General features: G+C 36.0%; 1 protein-coding gene across 1 annotated transcript in view; it reads left to right on the forward strand.

The window, feature by feature from the left end:
* The window catches only part of PIG-N (Phosphatidylinositol glycan anchor biosynthesis class N), an 85,217-nt gene that overhangs the window by 27,994 nt on the left and 37,614 nt on the right, over positions 1-19,609 (forward strand). The window contains exons 5-7 of the mRNA XM_089097931.1: positions 1,791-1,918; positions 10,615-10,796; positions 17,669-17,890. Of these exons, the coding sequence (XP_088954057.1) occupies positions 1,791-1,918; positions 10,615-10,796; positions 17,669-17,890 (532 nt within the window). The remainder of the gene's footprint in view (positions 1-1,790; positions 1,919-10,614; positions 10,797-17,668; positions 17,891-19,609) is intronic.

Consider the following 19,609-nt stretch of genomic DNA (forward strand, 5'->3'; position numbering starts at 1 on the left):
TCGACTATTAGAAAGGGTACTAGCCCTTTGAATTTTCAATCGAATGAGCCTGTTTTGAAGTTTTTATGACAACGCCTTCTATAAAAACCTTATATACCCCAAGGCCATAACTTAAAACCCCTGCCCTGAGGGTTCTGAGGGAGTGTCCTCCTCAAAACTATATTTTCTATGAGGAAATCAACTACGCTGAACAAAATGGCTATCTCAAAATTTTGATTGGATGTGTTTGGGGGAATGATGGGCGTGTGGGGGGGGGGGGCTAGTTGCTCTCCAATCACTTTTGACTATTAAAAAGGGTACTAGCCACTCCCATTTCCAATCGAATGAACCCTATTTCGAAGTTTCTAAGACAACTCCTTCGATACGAAGTGCCCGGGTATGGAAAAAAAAAAAAAAAAAAAAAAACACATTGTGCCCACATCGTTCTTTACTTAGGCAGTACTAGCGCGCTGCCTATGAAATCCAACTTGTCCGTTTGCTTTTTAATATAAGAATTTTCAAGCAAAATCTTTAAAGAATAAATTTAAAAGAAAAATTCCAATTTGGTGCAGAGCAACTCACATTTTTCCGCACAATCAGCTGTCTGCTACTTCGAAACGGTAAGAAAAATTATAAAAGTCTGATTTTCTTTTTTCTCTAGGCTACTTGGATCGCTGAACGGAGAAGAAGAGAAGTTTTTTTCAGTCATCGCCTCTGGAGTCTTTCTTTGGAGAAAAATTCTGCTCCTCGTATAGCTTTTTAATTTAAGAATTTTTCCAGCACAGTCCTTGAAAAACATTTTTTTTGTGGGGGAGGGGGAGGTAGCGTTTATGTTTTTTCAAATTTTTACTTGTGTGTTAAATTGTTTAATATAGTTTTATTTATATTTTTAAAAAAAAATTTCGTTCATAAAGGCTTCTGGATTTGAACATGAAGTAAAAATGTTCGGAGGCCCTGGAATATTTCTTTGGAGAAAAATCCAGCTGCTCGTGCTGTGTACAGAGACAGTTTGTATACCTTGTTAATTAGTTTTATGAGGCTAATTAAAAAAAAAGAGATTCGGGTTCTTTCAGTGTATAATTAAAACACAAAACACCATTACCATTTACTTATTTTTAGTGGTTTTTAGGGAATTATTAGGAACTAAACCTGGGACCTGAAATTAGAGACTTAAAATCTACCTACCCTAAAAGTGGTACATTGCCCTTTTTATTTATGCATTAGTTTTATTAAATACTGTTGAAATTCAGCATAAAATATATTTGAAGTTATGAGTTTGAGAAGCACAACTTAAGATTAGATGTATGCAAGTATTTGAACTTACTTACTAGGAGTAAGTACTAGAGCAATATAACTTCTATTCCTCACATTTATTATGGACGGAATGAATGGGACTAAATACTTCAAAAGCACTGCTAATTTGGAGCACGCCGTATCGCTGAAAAGTATTGGAAATGCCATAAATTTGAGTCCAATTCTCCCCCCCCCCCAAATTAGTATTTCGGAAAACACGTTGTAATTTGAGGAATTGGATGTTTGGACATAAAACTTACTTTTTTCGACCTATCAACCTTTCTGGCAAAAATACTTCCTTAATGTGCATATGCACAGGCTCGTGCGCACAGTGGTAGTGGGCTTTGGGCCGGTTTTTTTTTCCTCCACGTCTTGAGCTTCTCACCACTATTTCCTAATTTTTTATGTAATCCGGCTGTTTTACTTTTTTCGGGGATACTCTGTTAATAGAGACAGACAAGTCGTATTTGTTACTTTAGTATTTAAGCAAATTTTATAAATCTTCGACTTCGTTTCAGAGAATACTTGGAAAACTTGCGATTTGTTGATGACCATGTCGAGGAATTAGAAGATCAAGTTCATAATTTTTATGGTGATAATGCAACAGCATTTTTGTTCACTTCAGATCATGGAATGACTGATTGGGGTAAGTTCGTTGCAGAGTTTGGCAAAATTTTTGTGCAGTCTTATTCTTATTTTCTGTGGAGGGGGTAAACCTTAGGAACTGCTAAAAATACCCACAAGGTAAATGAAAGAAAAAATAGAGGAAAGTCTTAAAGCCTTGAGATCTAGGATGAGGAGCATGGGTCCAAAGTCCCCTCCTGTGTGCGTTTCTGTTTGTGTATAATCACTTGTGTATAATTACCTGTGTATAATTACTTGTATTTGTGCATAATTTGTGTAGTAATTATATTGTGTATAATTACTAACTTTTGGTTTAAAAGCTTTTAAAATTTTTGGTTTAAAAGCGAAATATGTGATAGTTCCATCTATGAGACTTGAATCAATGGCTTCCTATATTCTAAGTAGGTGTTGTAGCCAACGGGGCTAAAATGGTGAAAGTATTCCGGCTCAAAGGCAGATATATTACTTGTTTACTTGCACTCGTTGCAAAACCAGATGCAAACACCTCGACGGTATCCAGAAGACTCCTTATGCTTCTTACATCTGTCGTGATTTTGTACCACGTCCTTGGCAAACGAGGGTCAGCGGATCTCTCATCTTCTGCCGAATTATCAAAAGACGCCAACGGGGTCTAGAACAGTTACCCATCAATGATTTAATTGACCGCCTGTTTGCCTTCTCTAATCTGGCAAAGGAGTAGCTGGAAGCACTTGCTTGATAATGCGTCCTTGAAAATTCTGTCTACATGATCAAGCTAACGTAGTCTTTCAAAGAGACTGAGATACTTAACAAAAAATGCTATTCGAATTAATTTTACAAGAAATTCTTCTCAAAGGAACATCTATTTTGGGTGCTAGTTTTATTGAAGTAAGGCATTCTTGCCACAGCACGTGATTTTGTAGTATGAAATATACTTTTATCATTGGAATCATTATTTTCAGAATAATTCACCAAATCTTAAATAAGGCAACTTAAATTTTTTTGTGGAAAATCCTAAACCTAGGCTTTAATAACCTGATGTTTTCGGTCCCTTTTCCACGTATCTTTCAATCTAAAAAAAAAATGGAAAACAAATTTTAAAATGAGATTTGGTAGATACAGAAATTAGATCCGAATCTTAGCGAATGATATTAAAATTGTCGATGATGCTATCGATTCATAGTGATAAAGTAAATGATGCTATCGAGTGACTGCAAGTTATGCATAGTGATAAAGGGAGTTATTCTGTTGAGCAATAACAGTAATGCATAGTGATAAAGTGAGTGATGCTATCCATTGATAGCAAATGATGCATAGCGTCAAAACAAATGATGCAATCGAGTAACTGCAAGTCATGCATAGTGCCAAAGCGAGTGATTCTATTGAGCAATAGTAGTGATGGATAATGATTAAGTGAGTGATGCTATCCAATGATAGCAAGTGATAAACCGAGTGATGCTATCGATTGAATGCAAGAGATGCATAGTGATAAAGCGAGTGATTGCATCGAGTAATAACAGTGATGTGTAGCGATAAAGCGGTTGATTCTATCCAGTGGTAGCAAGTGATGCATAGTGATAAACCGAGTGATGCTATCTAGTGATAGCAAGTTATCCATGGTAATAAAGTGATTGATGTTATCGAGTGGTTGCAAAATTGTCGTGTTATTTTAAACATTAATGCCTTGGAATGGCAGAAACTACTACTACTAACAACTCACCGCAGCACCAAGCTGCCTGATGCCAACACAGCTACGCACGCTCCTCCTCCACCCCAATCTATTCAAAGCCTCCCTTTTTACACCCGCCCACGAAGTTCCCATTCCCTTTAAATCATTCTTTATGACGTCCTCCCACCCAAGACGGGGGCGACCTGCTTTCCGTTTAGCCCTAGATGGTTGGCCGAAAAGAACAATCTTCGGCAATCTGTCATCCTTCATCCGCACAACATGCCCCAACAACCTCAACCTTTCTTTCATTATAGCCCTAGAGAGGGGTATTGAGCCACATTTTTCGTATAGCTTAGTGTTTAACATACGGTCAGTCAGCCGGGTACCCAGAACAATCTGTAAGCCATTTCTATGGAAAACATCTAGCAAGTCTTCATCCGCTTTTCGGAGCGGCCATGCTTCTGAGCCATATTTGACAACTGTCATCACTGTAGCTTCTAATATTCTAATCTTGGTTTGCAGACTTATCTTCCTATTCTTCCAGCCTTTTTTTAACTGTGAAAAAACACCCTGAGCCTTGGCTATTCTATTTTTAACATCTTGACTGCTCCCGCCATCATTACTAATAATACTACCAATGTAAGTGAAGCTGCCCACCTGATCAATCTTTTCATTACCCAGCGTCACCTTTTCATCTTCACTTGTTCCTAGCCTTATTTACTTAGTCTTCCTAACATTAATTTTCAAGCCAATACTAGCACCCTGAACTTGCAAAACCTCTAAAACTTCATTCATTTTGCTCACACTTTCATCTAGGATGCTTAAATCATCAGCATAATCCAAGTCCAGGCGACTTTTTCCTCCCCATTTGATTCCGTGGTCTCCCATTGCCCCATTGCCTTTCCTGTGCTCCTTAAAACAAAGTCCATCAAAATAATCCACATAAAGGCAGGGCCGTATCCAGGATTATTGTTCAGGGGGGGTTTTACTAATTTTTGACTTTTTTTTGGGGGGGGGGGTTTACTCATTTTTGACTCAGTTTTCGACTAATTTTACTGATTTTTACCTAGGTTTTACTGATTTTCGACTTATTTTTGAGTCGGTCAAAAAATTTCGGGGGGGGGGGGGTTCAAACCGGGTAACCCCCCCCCCTGGATACGGCCTTGTAAAGGGGGATAGAACACAACCCTGCTTAACTCCTGATTTAATACAAAACCAGCTGCTAACCTCATTTCCTACCTTAACCGCAGCAGTGTTATTCTCGTACATAGCACTAATCACTTTAATATGTTTGTCTGGTATACCATACAAGGATAAAACCTATACTAAAGATCTTCTATCAACCGAATTGAACGCTTGCTCATAATCTATAAAACTGAGAACCAAAGGTGTTTGACAACTCAAGCACTTCTCAATTATTAACCTAAGAGTGAAAATTTGGTCGACACATCCTCTACCTTTTCTAAAACCGCACTGTTCTTCTCTTAAAACTTTGTCTACAGCATCTCTCAGTCTAAAAATTATCATATTACTAAGTAATTTGCTACCTACAGAGACCAGACTAATGCATCGATAATTACCACACTCACTCTTATCATCTTTCTTACACAGCGGTTTAATTATGGTTTTCTTAAAATCATTAGATATTTCCCCTTTTTCAAAAATCACTTTACTAATCTTAAGTAGATTATTTCAGGACTCAGCGACACTATTTTGAAGAAATTCATGTACCCCAGAATTAGCACAAGGATCCATATTATTTTTTAATCCTTTTAGTTCTATTGCTATTTTCTCCAGACACAACAAATCTTCCTTCGCATCCAAGGTATCACCACTTTTTTCACTTTCCTCTATATCTTTTCCTGTAACTCTATCTCGGTGAAGAAAGTTCTCAAAATGTTCGGCCCATCTCGCTTTAGCTTTTTCCTTATCGCTAATTGCCACCCCATTCCTATCTTTAACTGGGACAGGACCGGATTGACTACTCCCTCTCAATTTGTTAACGTGCCAGTATAATATTTTACTATTATGTCATCTAGCTGCATCTTCCAGATCCTCGGTAATTTTATCCATGGCCTCCGCTTCACACCTCCTTAGTTCATATTGCAATGCTTTCTCCACTTTCTTTACATTTCTTTTGTTTTCATACGATCTATCACTCAGATAATTCTTGTACAAGTCCTTTCTCCTTTCTATTAAACATAAAGCTTTATCACTAATATTCTTAGCTGCAGTTCTAGCTTTCTTCCCTAATACACCTTCAGCAACTTCACAAATTATTTTTCTAAAATTATTCCAACCATCTTCCACATTATCAAATTTAAACTCTCAAGTTTAGTATTCAACTGTTCCTGGAAAGTTTCCCTCAAATTCTCATCCTGGAGTCTACCAACATCATAACTTCTCGGGAGGTAATTACCCTTCCGATATTTCAGCTTTAAATTAACCCTTGACACTACCAGATGGTGATCTTTACTTTTAAAACCAATTACAGCACTCCTATATACCCTAGTACCCTGTATTGATCCTGTCAGTCTTCGGTTTACTATAGCATAATCAATAAGGTTTGCTGTCTTACCATCACATGAATACCATGTTAACTTATGAGCCATTTTATGATCGAACACAGCATTGGTTATAACTAGATTCTTATGCCTACTAAATTACAAAAGTTTGTATTCAGTACTGTTTTTTCGTCCCGTACTGAATTTACCTAGTATGGGACACCATCTATTTCTACTTGTAGCGGCTTGAGTATTTAAATATACCATCGGCAAACTCTTATTCTTGACCGGCACCTAGTCTACATTCTCCTGTAACTATGCTTAAAATTCACCTCAGTCCCTAGTATCTCGGTCAGTCGGTTCTACAGGGGCGTATACTACTATAACTGATGCCCTGAACTTTTTAGTCATAAAATGAGCAATTAGTATTCTATTATTAATACCTTCCCAGCCTTAACAAGACTTAGCGGCTTCCTTTTTCATCATGAGCCCTACTCCCTGTCTATATACCCCATCCTTCCCGCCCGAGTAAACAAATTCTATATCGCCTAATTTCAGTCTTCATACCCCTGGGATATGAGTTTCTGAAACTCCTAATAAGTCCAGTTCAAATCGTCTGAATTTATCAGTCAAAATGTCGATACGATAGTCAGTTTTTAACGTCGTAACATTCCAAGTTCTAACTTTCATGTTCTTTAAATCATTGAAATTATTTTCGCCTCAGTAAGAGCAATGATCTCGGATCCCAGTGCAGGACGGGGATCACATATCTTCTCAAGTCTACACCGAAGTGCTTAAGTCGGCTTAGAACCGGACAGCAAGAAGTCTCTGGGACCTCCACGAATGGGAGCTTTGTGTAATCTTGGGGCCATCTTGGTCACAATATGGTTCTCAGCACTTGGCAATGCTCTTCTATCAACAGGAGTCGAAATCCTGCACAGAAAATCTCAAGCCTATTACTTCCGACTCATAATATCTTCATGCCTACAAATATTATGCTACTATGGGGAGGCAACCCGCAATAGATAAATTAGCTAGGAAGAGGGTATTCAGCCCAAAGACGCCCATCAAAACATACCAAGCCCAGAAAAATTGTCCATTAGTCAGAATCCCGTGCAAATGTTGTGTCGTTTACTAGGCTATAATTTCCTCGAGGGGCGCCACTCCTCAAGTGGGAATAGAGTTGAGCGCAAGGTCCCCGGTCTTGCAGGTACCCCAAAAAGATTAAGGCAGCCCTTTGCAGAGGCTGCTGTCCATAGATCTGGATCTTACGCCCTGCCACAGTTGTCCTCCTATAGAGGATCCTCCCCCGATGGTGTTCTGCATCACCATGCAATTTCACCCATTACTGGGAGAAGGTTTGCAACTCATGGGACATGTGAACACACCAGTGGGCCCTTTTGAGTGTACATTTGAGGGTCATTCTTCTTCCTCCACCTGCATTCATAACCCCGGGCGAGGGTGTCCCATATTCTATTATGGACCCCCAGGGACAAGGTCCCCCCTTGGTCCGTGCCTACTATGGAGGTACCCTACATATTTGTAGAGCGTTCTCCTATCGCCACCTGGGGACACGCTGAATGGCCTGGGGGAGGCCAGATAAACTGATCACTTTTGTTTTGCAAAGGCCATAACTTAACCCTTAACCCTTGTATAAAAACTTAACCCTTGCTCTTTATTCTTTTTAGTGCCATTCTGAAAGTATTTATGAGAAGAACAAATGCAGTTAATGAGTAAAATGTGCTGATCTAGTGACTTCTTTATTTAGGTAATATAAAAAATAGGTAATATATATATATATATATATATATATATATATATATATATATATATATATATATATATATATATTTAATTTAGCCGATAATCGTTTTTCCATTCAATTTGTATTTACTTAGTATTCGTACACTAACTAAGTCCTTAGGTCTTCAATTTCTCAATGATAAAGGCGATTCGATTAATGCGCGCAGTTGTGATAAGCTTACTATTCAGTTTATACTATTTTTTTTTTCTCTTTTTCTGTATCCACAGTTTTTATTTTTATTTTGCTGCGTTTATTTATCATTTCTTTGTGTGTCGGTTTTCATTTATTGTAGATGTGAAATACCGGCTTTTCGGTTCAGTTACTAATTAAGTATCTATTGTTTTGTAATATTTTTTATATGAGCTATAAGAAATCAATCTACGGTATTCTGGTTGCACACTAGCCCCACCCATTGAGAAATGGCATAGTGCCCTTTTTCATGCCATGTGGCACTTGCGAATGGCATAACTTATACAAACCACGTACATATGAGAAATAGATTTTGAATAAGCTCTTAAGCATCTTTGATTATTGGTTCGTAGTTCCTTTCTATGTTTTTCCTAGGATTTATGAAAGTGTACCTGATTTGTCCACATTTCCTTAACATTTTCCTTACTTTTGATACGTTTGATATTTACCGAATCTTTGATGCACTGCTCTTATCTTTAACTGCATCCAGACCCGACTATTTCTTCTTAATATCTTAACACACCAATACATTGTCTTACTATTATGCCTTCTAGCTTATTATTCCAGACTCTATACAACTTGATTCATTGGGTCTATTTCACATCTCGATAATTTATACTATAATGCCTTCTAAAATTCTCCTACTTTTCTCCTATTCCCTTAAGATCTATCCCAAATAGTGGGGGCAACTTATAAGACTGGAAACTGGCGCCAGTTTGGTCAAAAAACACCGCGTCATCCAGCTTTTGGTGTCTCTTGGCATTTTTTCCCACTAGGCAATAGTGTTTTTTTGTTTAAACAGAGCTCAGACTCTTATTACTATACTAATTTTGCGAACCCCATTAATTATTTTGCTTCATTGATACACTGGGAAGCTGCCAGGATACAGCAAACGTTAGATGTCGTCAGCGCTTTTTTAATCGACTCTAGCACCAGTTTCCCCTCTTGCAAGTTACCTATGCTCTTTAATCTCTGCCATAACAATTGAACATAACAAACAGTGAACATAACCCTGAAGCGAAAAATAACTTCAGTACTGCGCAATTCGTTAACCATAGATATTCTAATTTTTTCTAAAATTGGTATCTTACATTTCTCTAGTAGTGCTGTTGGTTTTAAATGATACCCAAATTCTAAGGTTACCCAAAATGCTGGTTTAAGGGTAAAAGTTTAAAGGTACTTGGTTAAAGGGTACCTAAATGCTGACATACCCAAATTTTCAAGGTAAATATAACCAAAAGTTACAAACGTACAGGGTAACGTACCCAAAGTTTGATACACACTTTTTGTTAACTCGAATAATATTGGAATTTTACATGTTATTTCAGATATTATTCTCTAGATTGGATGTTACTACATATTTGGTACAAAAGCTCAGACTATATTTTTCAATCAATTGTTTATTTTTCAAAATAATTCAGTTTAGGGTTATGCATCAGCCATACTTTAGCTATAATTCTTTACTATACTATAAACCTATACCATTATATTCATCAGTAATATACATATAGTAATATTAATCAGGAGTAGTAAGGCTACACATTATTAAAAGTACTATTCTTTTATGAGAGATGAGATATACATATATTAAAAAAGAAAACAAACACTATTCGCCTTTCGCCTGCCAAGAAAGGCAATAAGCTTGAAAGGGCAAGCGAGGTTATCACTCTCAGCTAATTAGAACAACATTCATACCTTGCTACTCAACACACAAGAAACTTATCTGAAGGTGATAATAATTATAGTACAAATGAGAGTGTGTAAATGGTACTTAAAATTAAGTTTTGTATGTGTATGAAAAATTTGAACTGAAATGCCACTTAGAGGAAAAAAGGTGGTTTTCATTAATTTATAAAAAAAGGCCGTAAAATAGCCTAGTTAACAAAAGAAAGGAGATAATGAGTACTAATTAGATGGTTTTTAAATGAATCAACACTAACTGCTGCAACAGCTGATGGAGACAGGTTGTACCATGGTTTAGCTGCCTGATCAAGATTTGTGATTGGGGGATGATTTTCTGTAGTACATTATACACTTTCTAGATCTAGATCATAAATGACGACTCCTCGTTCCATTATACGCTTTACGAATCTCTGAGCAAAAACTTCAACTGTCCGTTTGAGCTCCGAGGTGAGACTTCCCCTCTTATATGGAGCTATATCACGACTTATATCTATCACCACTGTGACCACATTATGGTCAGATTTGGCAACCCTGATGTGAAAGAAATTTTTAAATTAAATTATATTCTATTCTTTGTTCTATTTGTGTTTTTTAACCCCAACTGAGGTTGATTTAAATTACCTTTTAATTTATTCTGTGGATTTTTTTTATTATCCCTCCTCCATATCATGCTGTGGCATTTGGAGGGGATATGGTTGTTAATTATTCTGTTAATAATTGACATTAAGTAAAAAAAAATATATATATGTAGTTCCCCACTGCATAGAGATCTAAAATGTCTGTATGCCTGTGTTAGTCCCTAATAGCAAACTTTACTATTAGTCGATGCAAGACTGAATCAGTTTTCTTATTCTCTTGAACTGGCAATATCAAAAATGTATCTTTTGTAGGTTCACATGGGGCAGGAGACCCGTCAGAAACAGATACCCCTTTCGTTGCGTGGGGTGCGGGCTTTTACAAACCAAGAGTACCTTCTTTGAGTCTACACAGCGTTAGGCGAGACTGTAATCAAGTTGACTTAACGCCGCTCATGTCTGCAGTCCTTGGAATAAATTTTCCAGTTAATTCAAAGGTTCATTTTTTTATTTATTCATTTATTGTATGGAAAACTAGTAAGCCAAGGGCTCATCTAAAAAAAAAGAGATAAAATAAAGCAGGGTAAACTTTAGATTATAGGGTTCGAGACCCAGTGTCTTCAGTTATTTGGTTTGGACCAGGACTCTGCGGTCTTACTCTGTAAGCGCAGCCAGAGTTGACCCACCTCTAAATGGGTATCTGGAGAAGTTGGGAGGGGGGGGGGGACATGGAAACGTCTGATGATTTGCCTTCAACGTCGCATTGTACTCCCGGCTGATGGCAGATAATCAGGAGATCGGTACCAACGCTACGGAGATGAATGGTGAGAATGGGAAAAAGTTTGTGTTTCTACCTATTACCCTATTTTTAGAAAATCGATCGCAGTTCATAATTTTGCTCTCACTCCGCTTTGAGTTTAATAAGCCTGTTAAGCGTAAATAATTTCTTAGACCACACTGCTTTTCCATTTACGAATAATTAAGCAAGAAAAACGGGTTTTAATTTTTATAAAGCAGTGAATACAATAAAATAAACACTTAATTAAACAAACATACTCCGAATATTTTGGCCCCACGTCCAGGAGCCTTTCTTAACGAAAAAAAGAGAAAATGAAACAAAAAATGTTCTTTTAAAAAAACTTAAATTAAATCAAAATAAAACATACTAAAAACATAAAGAGAAAAAAAACAAAAGAAAAAATATTAATGAATAAGAAACAAATCTCACATATTAAATAAACACTTCCATGTACTGGCGTATAAACAAAATCGAATGTCTATAATGATTCAAACTCGCCTCCTCACAGTATATAAATGGAAATATATCAAAAAATGAAGAATATATTTATACTTAAACCAAAACAAAAAAGGTCAGCTAACCCCCGGCCCGTAACCCCTAATGAAATCCCACAAGTTCTTTAGCCAATTTTTGAATTATAAATTGAACGGATTCGTTGGCTTGCAAGCTTAGCTGCAGTTCGTTTACTTTTCCCAGCATTTAACCCATTCTGACCTTTGTTCGTAAGGTCATCTTTCGTTTCGTTTCGTTTCTTTTCTTAAAAGATAAACTTATAAGTGTAGAAATATCAGAAGAATCTAGATTGTTTAGTTTTGATATAAAATCAGTGTATACGTATATTCCTTTTGATAAATCGTTTAGTATTTTATCCAAAAAAACTTGAGGAACATAAAAATGAGATAGAAGAATTATCTTTGGGAATTGAACTGGAAACTATATTAAATTTAGTTAAAATAACTAGCAGGTATACTAATTATTTCACGTTTAAAGATAATGTTTACCATCAAATTAGGGGATTAGCAATGGTCAATGGGAGGGCCCTTCAGTCCGTTGTTAGCAAATATTTATGTAGAATATGTAAAAAATTTACCTATAGAAAAATATTTTTTAAAACCTAAATTTTAGGGCAGATCTATGGATGATATTTTAGTTATTTGGAATTATGGGGAGTCACAAATTGATGGTTTTTTGGAACATTTAAATAATTTGGGAGGAGAATTAATTTTACAATTGAAAAGAAAACAGAGAATAAGTTACCGTTTCTAGATATTTTGATCCATAGAAATAATAACGAACTAGCGTTTTCAATTTACCGTAAACCAACTGATAACAACCGTTACTTGTCTTTCGCATCAAATCATCCGATCCAGGTAAAATGGGGTGTGGTTATTTCTTTAGTTGATAGGGTATTAAAATTAGCATTACCAAAATACATAAGCAATGAACTAATTTTTGTTAAGGGTATTCTAGTAGGTAATGGCTCTCCGGAAAATATGATTTCTCAAATAATTGAAAAAAGGATAAAAAAGTTGAAGGAACCAGAAATATTAGAAGAAGATGGGTCAAATCAAGAAACAAATTACATAACTTTGCCTTTTATCCCAATATTGTTACAAAAATTAAGAAGAGAATTAATAAAAAAAAACATAATCTAAAAACAGTATTTAAATCAGGACAAACTATAAGCTCTTTGCTAAATAATGGAAAAGACAAGGTACCGAGAAATATGCAAAAGGGAGTATACAAAATTCCATGCTCTTGTGGTAAATTTTATGTGGGAAGAACACAACAGATTTTAGAAAATAGGCTACAGCAACACAAGAATGCCATAAATTGCTCTCTAAAACAAAATAAAACAGCAGAAACTTTTGAGTCAGCTGTTGCAGAACATGTTTATAATTTTCCTCATCACAGTATTTTATTTGATCAAACAAAAATAGTAGATACGTCTGTAGGACTTTTACAAAGCTAAGAAGCATCACCAGAATACATAAGCAATGAACTAATTTTTATTAAGGATATTCTAATAGGTAATGGCTCTCCGGAAAATATGATTTCTCAAATAATTGAAAAAAGGGAAAAAAAGTTGAAGGAACCAGAAATATTAGAAGAAGATGGGTCAAATCAAGAAACAAATTACATAACTTTGCCTTTTATCCCAACATTGTTACAAAAATTAAGAAGAGAATTAATAAAAAAAAACATAATCTAAAAACAGTATTTAAATCAGGACAAACTATAAGCTCTTTGCTAAATAATGGGAAAGACAAGATACCAAGAAATATGCAAAAGGGAGTATACAAAATTCCATTAAAAAAACATAATATAAATACAGCATTTAAATCAGGACAAACTATAAGCTCTTTGTTAAATAAAGGGAAAGACAAGGTACCGAGAAATTTGCAAAAGGGAGTATACACAATGCCACGCTTTTCCGGTGAATTTAATGTAGGATGAATGAAACAGATTTTAGAAAATAGGCTATATCAACACAAGAATGCCATAGATTGATGTTTAAAAAAAAATAAAACGCTGGAGACGTTTGATTCAACTGTGGCAGAACATGCTTATAATTTTTCTCATCACAGTATTTTATTTGATCAAACAAAAATAGTAGATACGTCTTTAGGAAACAAAGCTTCAGGGAAATTATAGAAATAAAAAAGATAATATATGGGGGTATTAATATCAATAGAGATGAAGGGGAATTTAGGATCAATTGTATTTATAATAGTTTAATTAAAAAGCAGGTAAGATATTCAACCAGTACTGATTTTAATAATAGTTCTGAAACGAAAGATGACCTTGAGAACAAAGGTCAGAATGGGTTAAATGCTGGGAAAAGTAAACGAACTTCTGCTAAGCTTGCAAGCGAACGAATCTGTTCAATTCATAATTCAAAAATTGGTTAATGAACTTGTGAGATTTAATTAGGGGTTATGGGCCGGGGGTTAGCTGACCTTTATTGTTTTGGTTCAAGTACAAATATATTCTTTATTTTTTGATAAATTTCCATTTATATACTGTGAGGAGGCGAGTTTGAATCATTATAGACATTCGATTTTGTTTATACGCCAGTACATGGAAGTGTTTATTCAATATGTGAGATTTGTTTCTTATTTATTAATATTTTTTCTTTTGTTTTTTTTCTCTTTATGTGTTTAGTATGTTTTATTTTGATTTAATTTAAGTTTTTTTAAAAGAACATTTTTTGTTTCATTTTCTATTTTTTCCGTTGAGAAAGGCTCCCGGACGTGGACCGGACCGTTTTTTTTTTATTGGTGATTTAAAAGTAAGGCCCTTGTCAAAATGAGCAAGAAATCAAATGAAGGTATTAAGTTAGTGACTGATTTTTCATCCTGTCTCGGAAGGTCCCTGCTAGATTCCATAACCAGGATTTATATTCTAAACCATTGCTTTACTTTTAACAAGCAAAGGTGATCTCAGAATTTGATGTATGCTCTATGATTTGTGACGTATTGTTCACTGGGTATGTGAGCTTATGACGATAATGGAAGTTTCAGCTTCGCTAACACGCTAACGCAAGCTTCGCTAACACGGGTGAACGTGCAGTTCCGCCATACCACTCTGTCAGAGTGGTATGGCGGTATCGTAAAGAAAAAAATACTATTCAATTTATCAATTAATATTAACAATTACAATTAATTAATAATTCATTAAATTGACTACTACTACTGATACTACTAACAATTCACTGCAAAAACAAGCTGCTTGAAGTGAACACAGCTCGGGTAGTTCCTCCTCCATCCCAATCTACTCAAAACCCTTCTTTACACCCTTCCAATAAGTTCTAATTTCTGGGAAGGGTGTAAAAAGAGAGGCTTTGAATAGTTTGGGATTAAGTAGGAGCGTGCGTAGCTGTGTTGACCTCAAGCAGCTTGTTTTTGAAGTGAGTTGTTAGTAGTAACAGTTGTAGTAATTAATTTAATGAATTATTAATTAATGGTAATTGTTAATATTAATGTTAGTCGATAAATTTAATAATACTTTTTTTTACATTTAGTAATTTTTCGATAGATTTGTCTAATAATCAGAGGCAACGCTATAGCGTTGCCTATAGTAAAGGCCATACGGCTACAATATTTTATTATTATTTATTATTTATTATTATTTTTTTCCCAGAGGCACTTCATATGGAAGGGGTAGAAACTTCAAAGGGGGCTCATTCGATTGGAAATCGAGGGTTCTAGTGCCCTTTTTAAGGGTCAAAAGTGATTGGAAGGCAACTAACACCCCTTCCACACCCACCAGTTCCCCAAACACATCCAATCAAAATTTTGAGATAGCCATTTTATTCCGCGTAATTAATTTCCAAATAGAAACTATGTTTTTGAGGGGGACACTACCCCACAGCCCTCAGGGCAAGGGTTGTAAGTTATGTCCTGGGGGCATATAAGGTTTTTATAGAAATCTTTGTCGTAGAAACTTCAAAATGGGCTCATTCGATTAAAAATTCAAAGGACTAGTCCCCTTTTTAATACTCGAAAGTGATTGGAGGGCAACTAACCCCCCTCTCCCGCCCACCGTTTCCCCAAACACATCCAATCAAAATTATCAGATTGCCATTTTATTCAACGTAGTTGAAAATTCATAAAATTAGATCTTTGAGGATAACAACCCCTCCCCCCTCAGGGCAAGGGTTGTCAGTTATGCCCTGGGGGCATATAAGGTCTTTATAGAAAGCGTTGTCGTAGAAACTTCAGAAAGGGCTTATTTGATTGGAAATTTGAACGGCTAGTTCCTTTTTAATAGTCGAAAGTGATTGGAAGGCAACTAACATCCCTTCCACGCCCACCATTTCCCCAAACACATCCAATCAAAATTTTGGTATAGCCATTTTGTTAAACGTAGTTGAAAGGTCTGGAAATTATATGTTTGAGTAGGACACTCCCCCCACAGTCTTCAGGGCAAGGGTTATAAGTTATGCCCTGGGGGCATATATGGTTCTTATGGAAGGAATGTTCGTATAAACTTCAAAGAGGGCTCATATTAATGAAAATTGAAACTTCTAGTTCACTTTTTAAGCGTCATAAGATATCGGAGGGTAACCAGCTCCCCCCCCCCCCCCAAAACCCCTTTTTCCCAAATACATCTGATAAAAATTTTGAGATAGCTATTTTGTTAAAAATAGTTTAAAGATCAGATAACAAAAATTCCGGTGTCGACACAATCTCCCAAGGATCTAGGGGTAGGCGTTGTAATATGCCCTGGGGGCATATATGGTTCTTATAGAGGGGATGCTCGTATAAAATTATTATTTTATACGGGTTATTCAGGACAAGACCCCCCAAGGTCTTCAGGGTAAGGGTTATTAGTTATGCCCTTGGGGCATATATGGTTCTTATGGAAGGAATGCTCTTATAAACTTCAGAGAGGGCTGATTTGATTGAAAATCGATAGTTGTAATTCACTTTTTAAGAGTCAAAGTGATTGGAGGGCAGCTAGCCTCCCTTCACACTCCATTTATTTTTTTTCCCAGAGGCACTACATATAGAAGGGGTCGTCGTATAAACTTCAAAGGGGGCTCATTCAATTGTAAATCGAGAGTTCTAGTGCCCTTCTTAATAAGTCAAAAGTGATCAGAGGGCAACTGCCCCCCCCCCCGCCCAAGCCCTTTCCCCTAAAATACATCTGATAAAAAAATTTGAGGTTGCAATTTGGTTAAAATTCAATGATCATGTAACAAAAACTCCTTTACATATGGTCATGTCGTTCAAAATAGTTCAAAGGTCAGATAAGAAAAACTCCTGTGTCAACACAACCCCCCAGGGCCAGGGAAGGTACTGCAAGCATCGCTTCAGGGACATATATGGTTCTTGTGGAATGTATGTTTTTATAAACTTCAGAGAGGGTTCATTTGAATGGAAATTAAAAGTTGTAGTTCATTTTCTCAGAGTGAAAAAAGATCAGAGGGCAACTAGCCCCTCTATCGGAGGGTAACCAGCTCCCCCCTCCCCTCAAAACCCCTTTTTCCCAAATGCATCCGATAAAAATTTCGAGATAGCCATTTCGTTAAAAATAGTTCAAAGATCATATAACAAAAACTTCGGTGTTAACAAAACCCACAGGGTCTGGGGGCAGGCGTTGTAAGTTATGCCCTGGGGGAATTCATGGGTCTTATGGAAGGATACTTGTATAAAATTATTACTTTATACGGGTTATTCAGGACAAGACCCCCCAAGGTCTTCAGGGTAAGGGTTATTAGTTATACCCTGGGGGCATATATGGTTCTTATGTTTTTTCCTATGATTGTTTATTTAATTTCTGTTCGTTTTGGGTTTCATTTATTCTTTAATAGTAATTTCTGGTCGTTTTTATTTTGAATTTTAACAGGTATTTGTATCATTCTGCTGTTCTTAAATTTAAAATTGCCATTAATTTTATTTCAAAAAAGTATTTTTCGGAAATTTTTTTTTTAAATTAATCAAATTAATAATGAACACCATCTCAGTAACGAATGGAAACGTTAGCAGCACCCTAATGATCAAGTAATCAGCGGAGCAACAAACATTGGTGTGAAAAAAATGCTTTTATTTTTCACTTTTTCAGGGATTTTTACGAGCTGAACATTTGATTGACGATATGAAGTATCGCGCTGAAGCTATGCTTGGCAATGCCGAACAAATGTATGAACAATTCAAGTCTTTAGAAGAAAAAAAGAAAGCAACAACTTATTCGTTTACTTTCAGCGCCTATCTGCCACTTGCTGACTCTCATTATGCTGTGACAGATGTCCAGAATTTAATCGATAGAGGATTTTATGAGCAAGCTGTAAGTTTTGCATTTTTCACTTCACATCTATGAGTTTTTTGTCTCCTAAAGTCTCAATTATCCTGTCTCAAAATTTGCAGTTGTTATCTCAGTTTCTCTTGAACGCCTTAGGGTTTTCTAAGCCAAATTTTCTTAAAAAACACTATAAATGTGTTTTCTTGTCTAACTAATGAATACGTACAGTGTGATTGAAAAATCACTATAGTTAAAAAAGCTAAATTAGCTAAAAGATAACTAATATAATAATAAGTATAAATACAATATAACATATCAATAACTAAATTAGTTATGTGACCATACTAGCTAGACGTAATAACCAAACAAACAAAACAGGCAGGAAAGACTTATCTTGTGAAAAAAAAAAAAAAGACCTCCACGAAACGGTCTTCAGTGCGGGCAAGGTGAAAAAAAATCCAAAGAGAAAACCAAAAATAGTAACTGAAAAAAACAATATGTTTAGGGGAAAGGATCTGCTGTTTCTGTAACATTTCTGTTTAGGGGAAAGGATCTGCTGTTTTTGTAACATTTCTGTTTCTTGGTTATTACTTTTTTAAACGTTCTTCTTTTACTCTACCGTTTGCTGACGGTTTTTTCTGATATTTCTTTTCTCTTTTCCCCTTTTGTTCATTGGCTGAAAATTTTGCTTCTTTTGTTGTTTTGAAAAAAGAACTAAGAAAATTTCACTGAAATTCTTAAAATGGCTGGATAATTTTTTAAAGTTTTGATAAAAAAAAAAATAATGCTACTATTACTGACAATTCATCGTAGCACCACGTCACCTGAGGTGATGAACATCCCTGAGGTCAAACATACCCCTCATCGAACTCGTCGTAGCACCATGTCGCCCGAAGCTTTTCTTGCCTCTGAGGCCATGCATGCCCCTGAGGCCGTGCACGCCCCTGACACCGTACCCCAGTATTTGCAGAGCTTCTTTTTTCATTCCCTCTCCTGAAATTTTTGCTTCTTTTTCACTCTTTTCCTATGACCTCCTAGAACCCTTCTCAAGGAGGTCCTGTTATCCGTTAAGCCTCGGAGTGATTACCGATCTGTGAAATATTTGTTAGCCTACCACCTTTCATGTGTAAATCTTATCTGGTTAGTCCTAGTCCTAGTTTAGTCCTAGTTGTCTGAGTTATCCTAGGTTCGTCCTAGTTGAAAATCTTATCTGGTTAGTCCTAGAAAAAGATGCCAACTCTATCATTCGTAAAGCTTATTGTTTGATGCGTGGTCATTCAAATGAGCACCGGAAACTTTCCTGAAATAAATCCTCTGGAAAACTTCCAGTAAAGCTTTGTCAATCTTTTAAAATGCTCATATTTCAGAGCCATGCATGACCACTCTCCTTACCGTCTTCTTTTGTATCCTAGTTCTAGATCAAAAACTTATTTTCAAAACTTTTGTCATTGGTAAACACTACTCCTAGACTATTCTACTTTCCATATCTTCACTGCTTCCCCGTCTTTAACAAAAATACTCCCTGAGTAATCAAAAACATCCACTCAGTCTTTCGTCTTGTAACCTAATAACACCTTTTAATTTTTTTTATTCCTAATTGAAGCGACTCGGTCTTCTTAACAAAAAAAACACTAAACTTTTGAATTGTTCAAGTTCAAGTTCAATATGGGTTTTAATTCAAAAAAAATATATATAAAAATACACTTAACTCAATTCCTTGTGCATTGATGCACGTTTGGGCCTGTAATAATTGCACACTCTAAA

The sequence above is a fragment of the Artemia sp. Qi Xiang Cuo genome, chromosome 12 (assembly GCF_049724085.1).
Source record: "Artemia sp. Qi Xiang Cuo chromosome 12, ASM4972408v1, whole genome shotgun sequence".
Lineage (NCBI taxonomy): Eukaryota > Metazoa > Arthropoda > Branchiopoda > Anostraca > Artemiidae > Artemia > Artemia sp. Qi Xiang Cuo.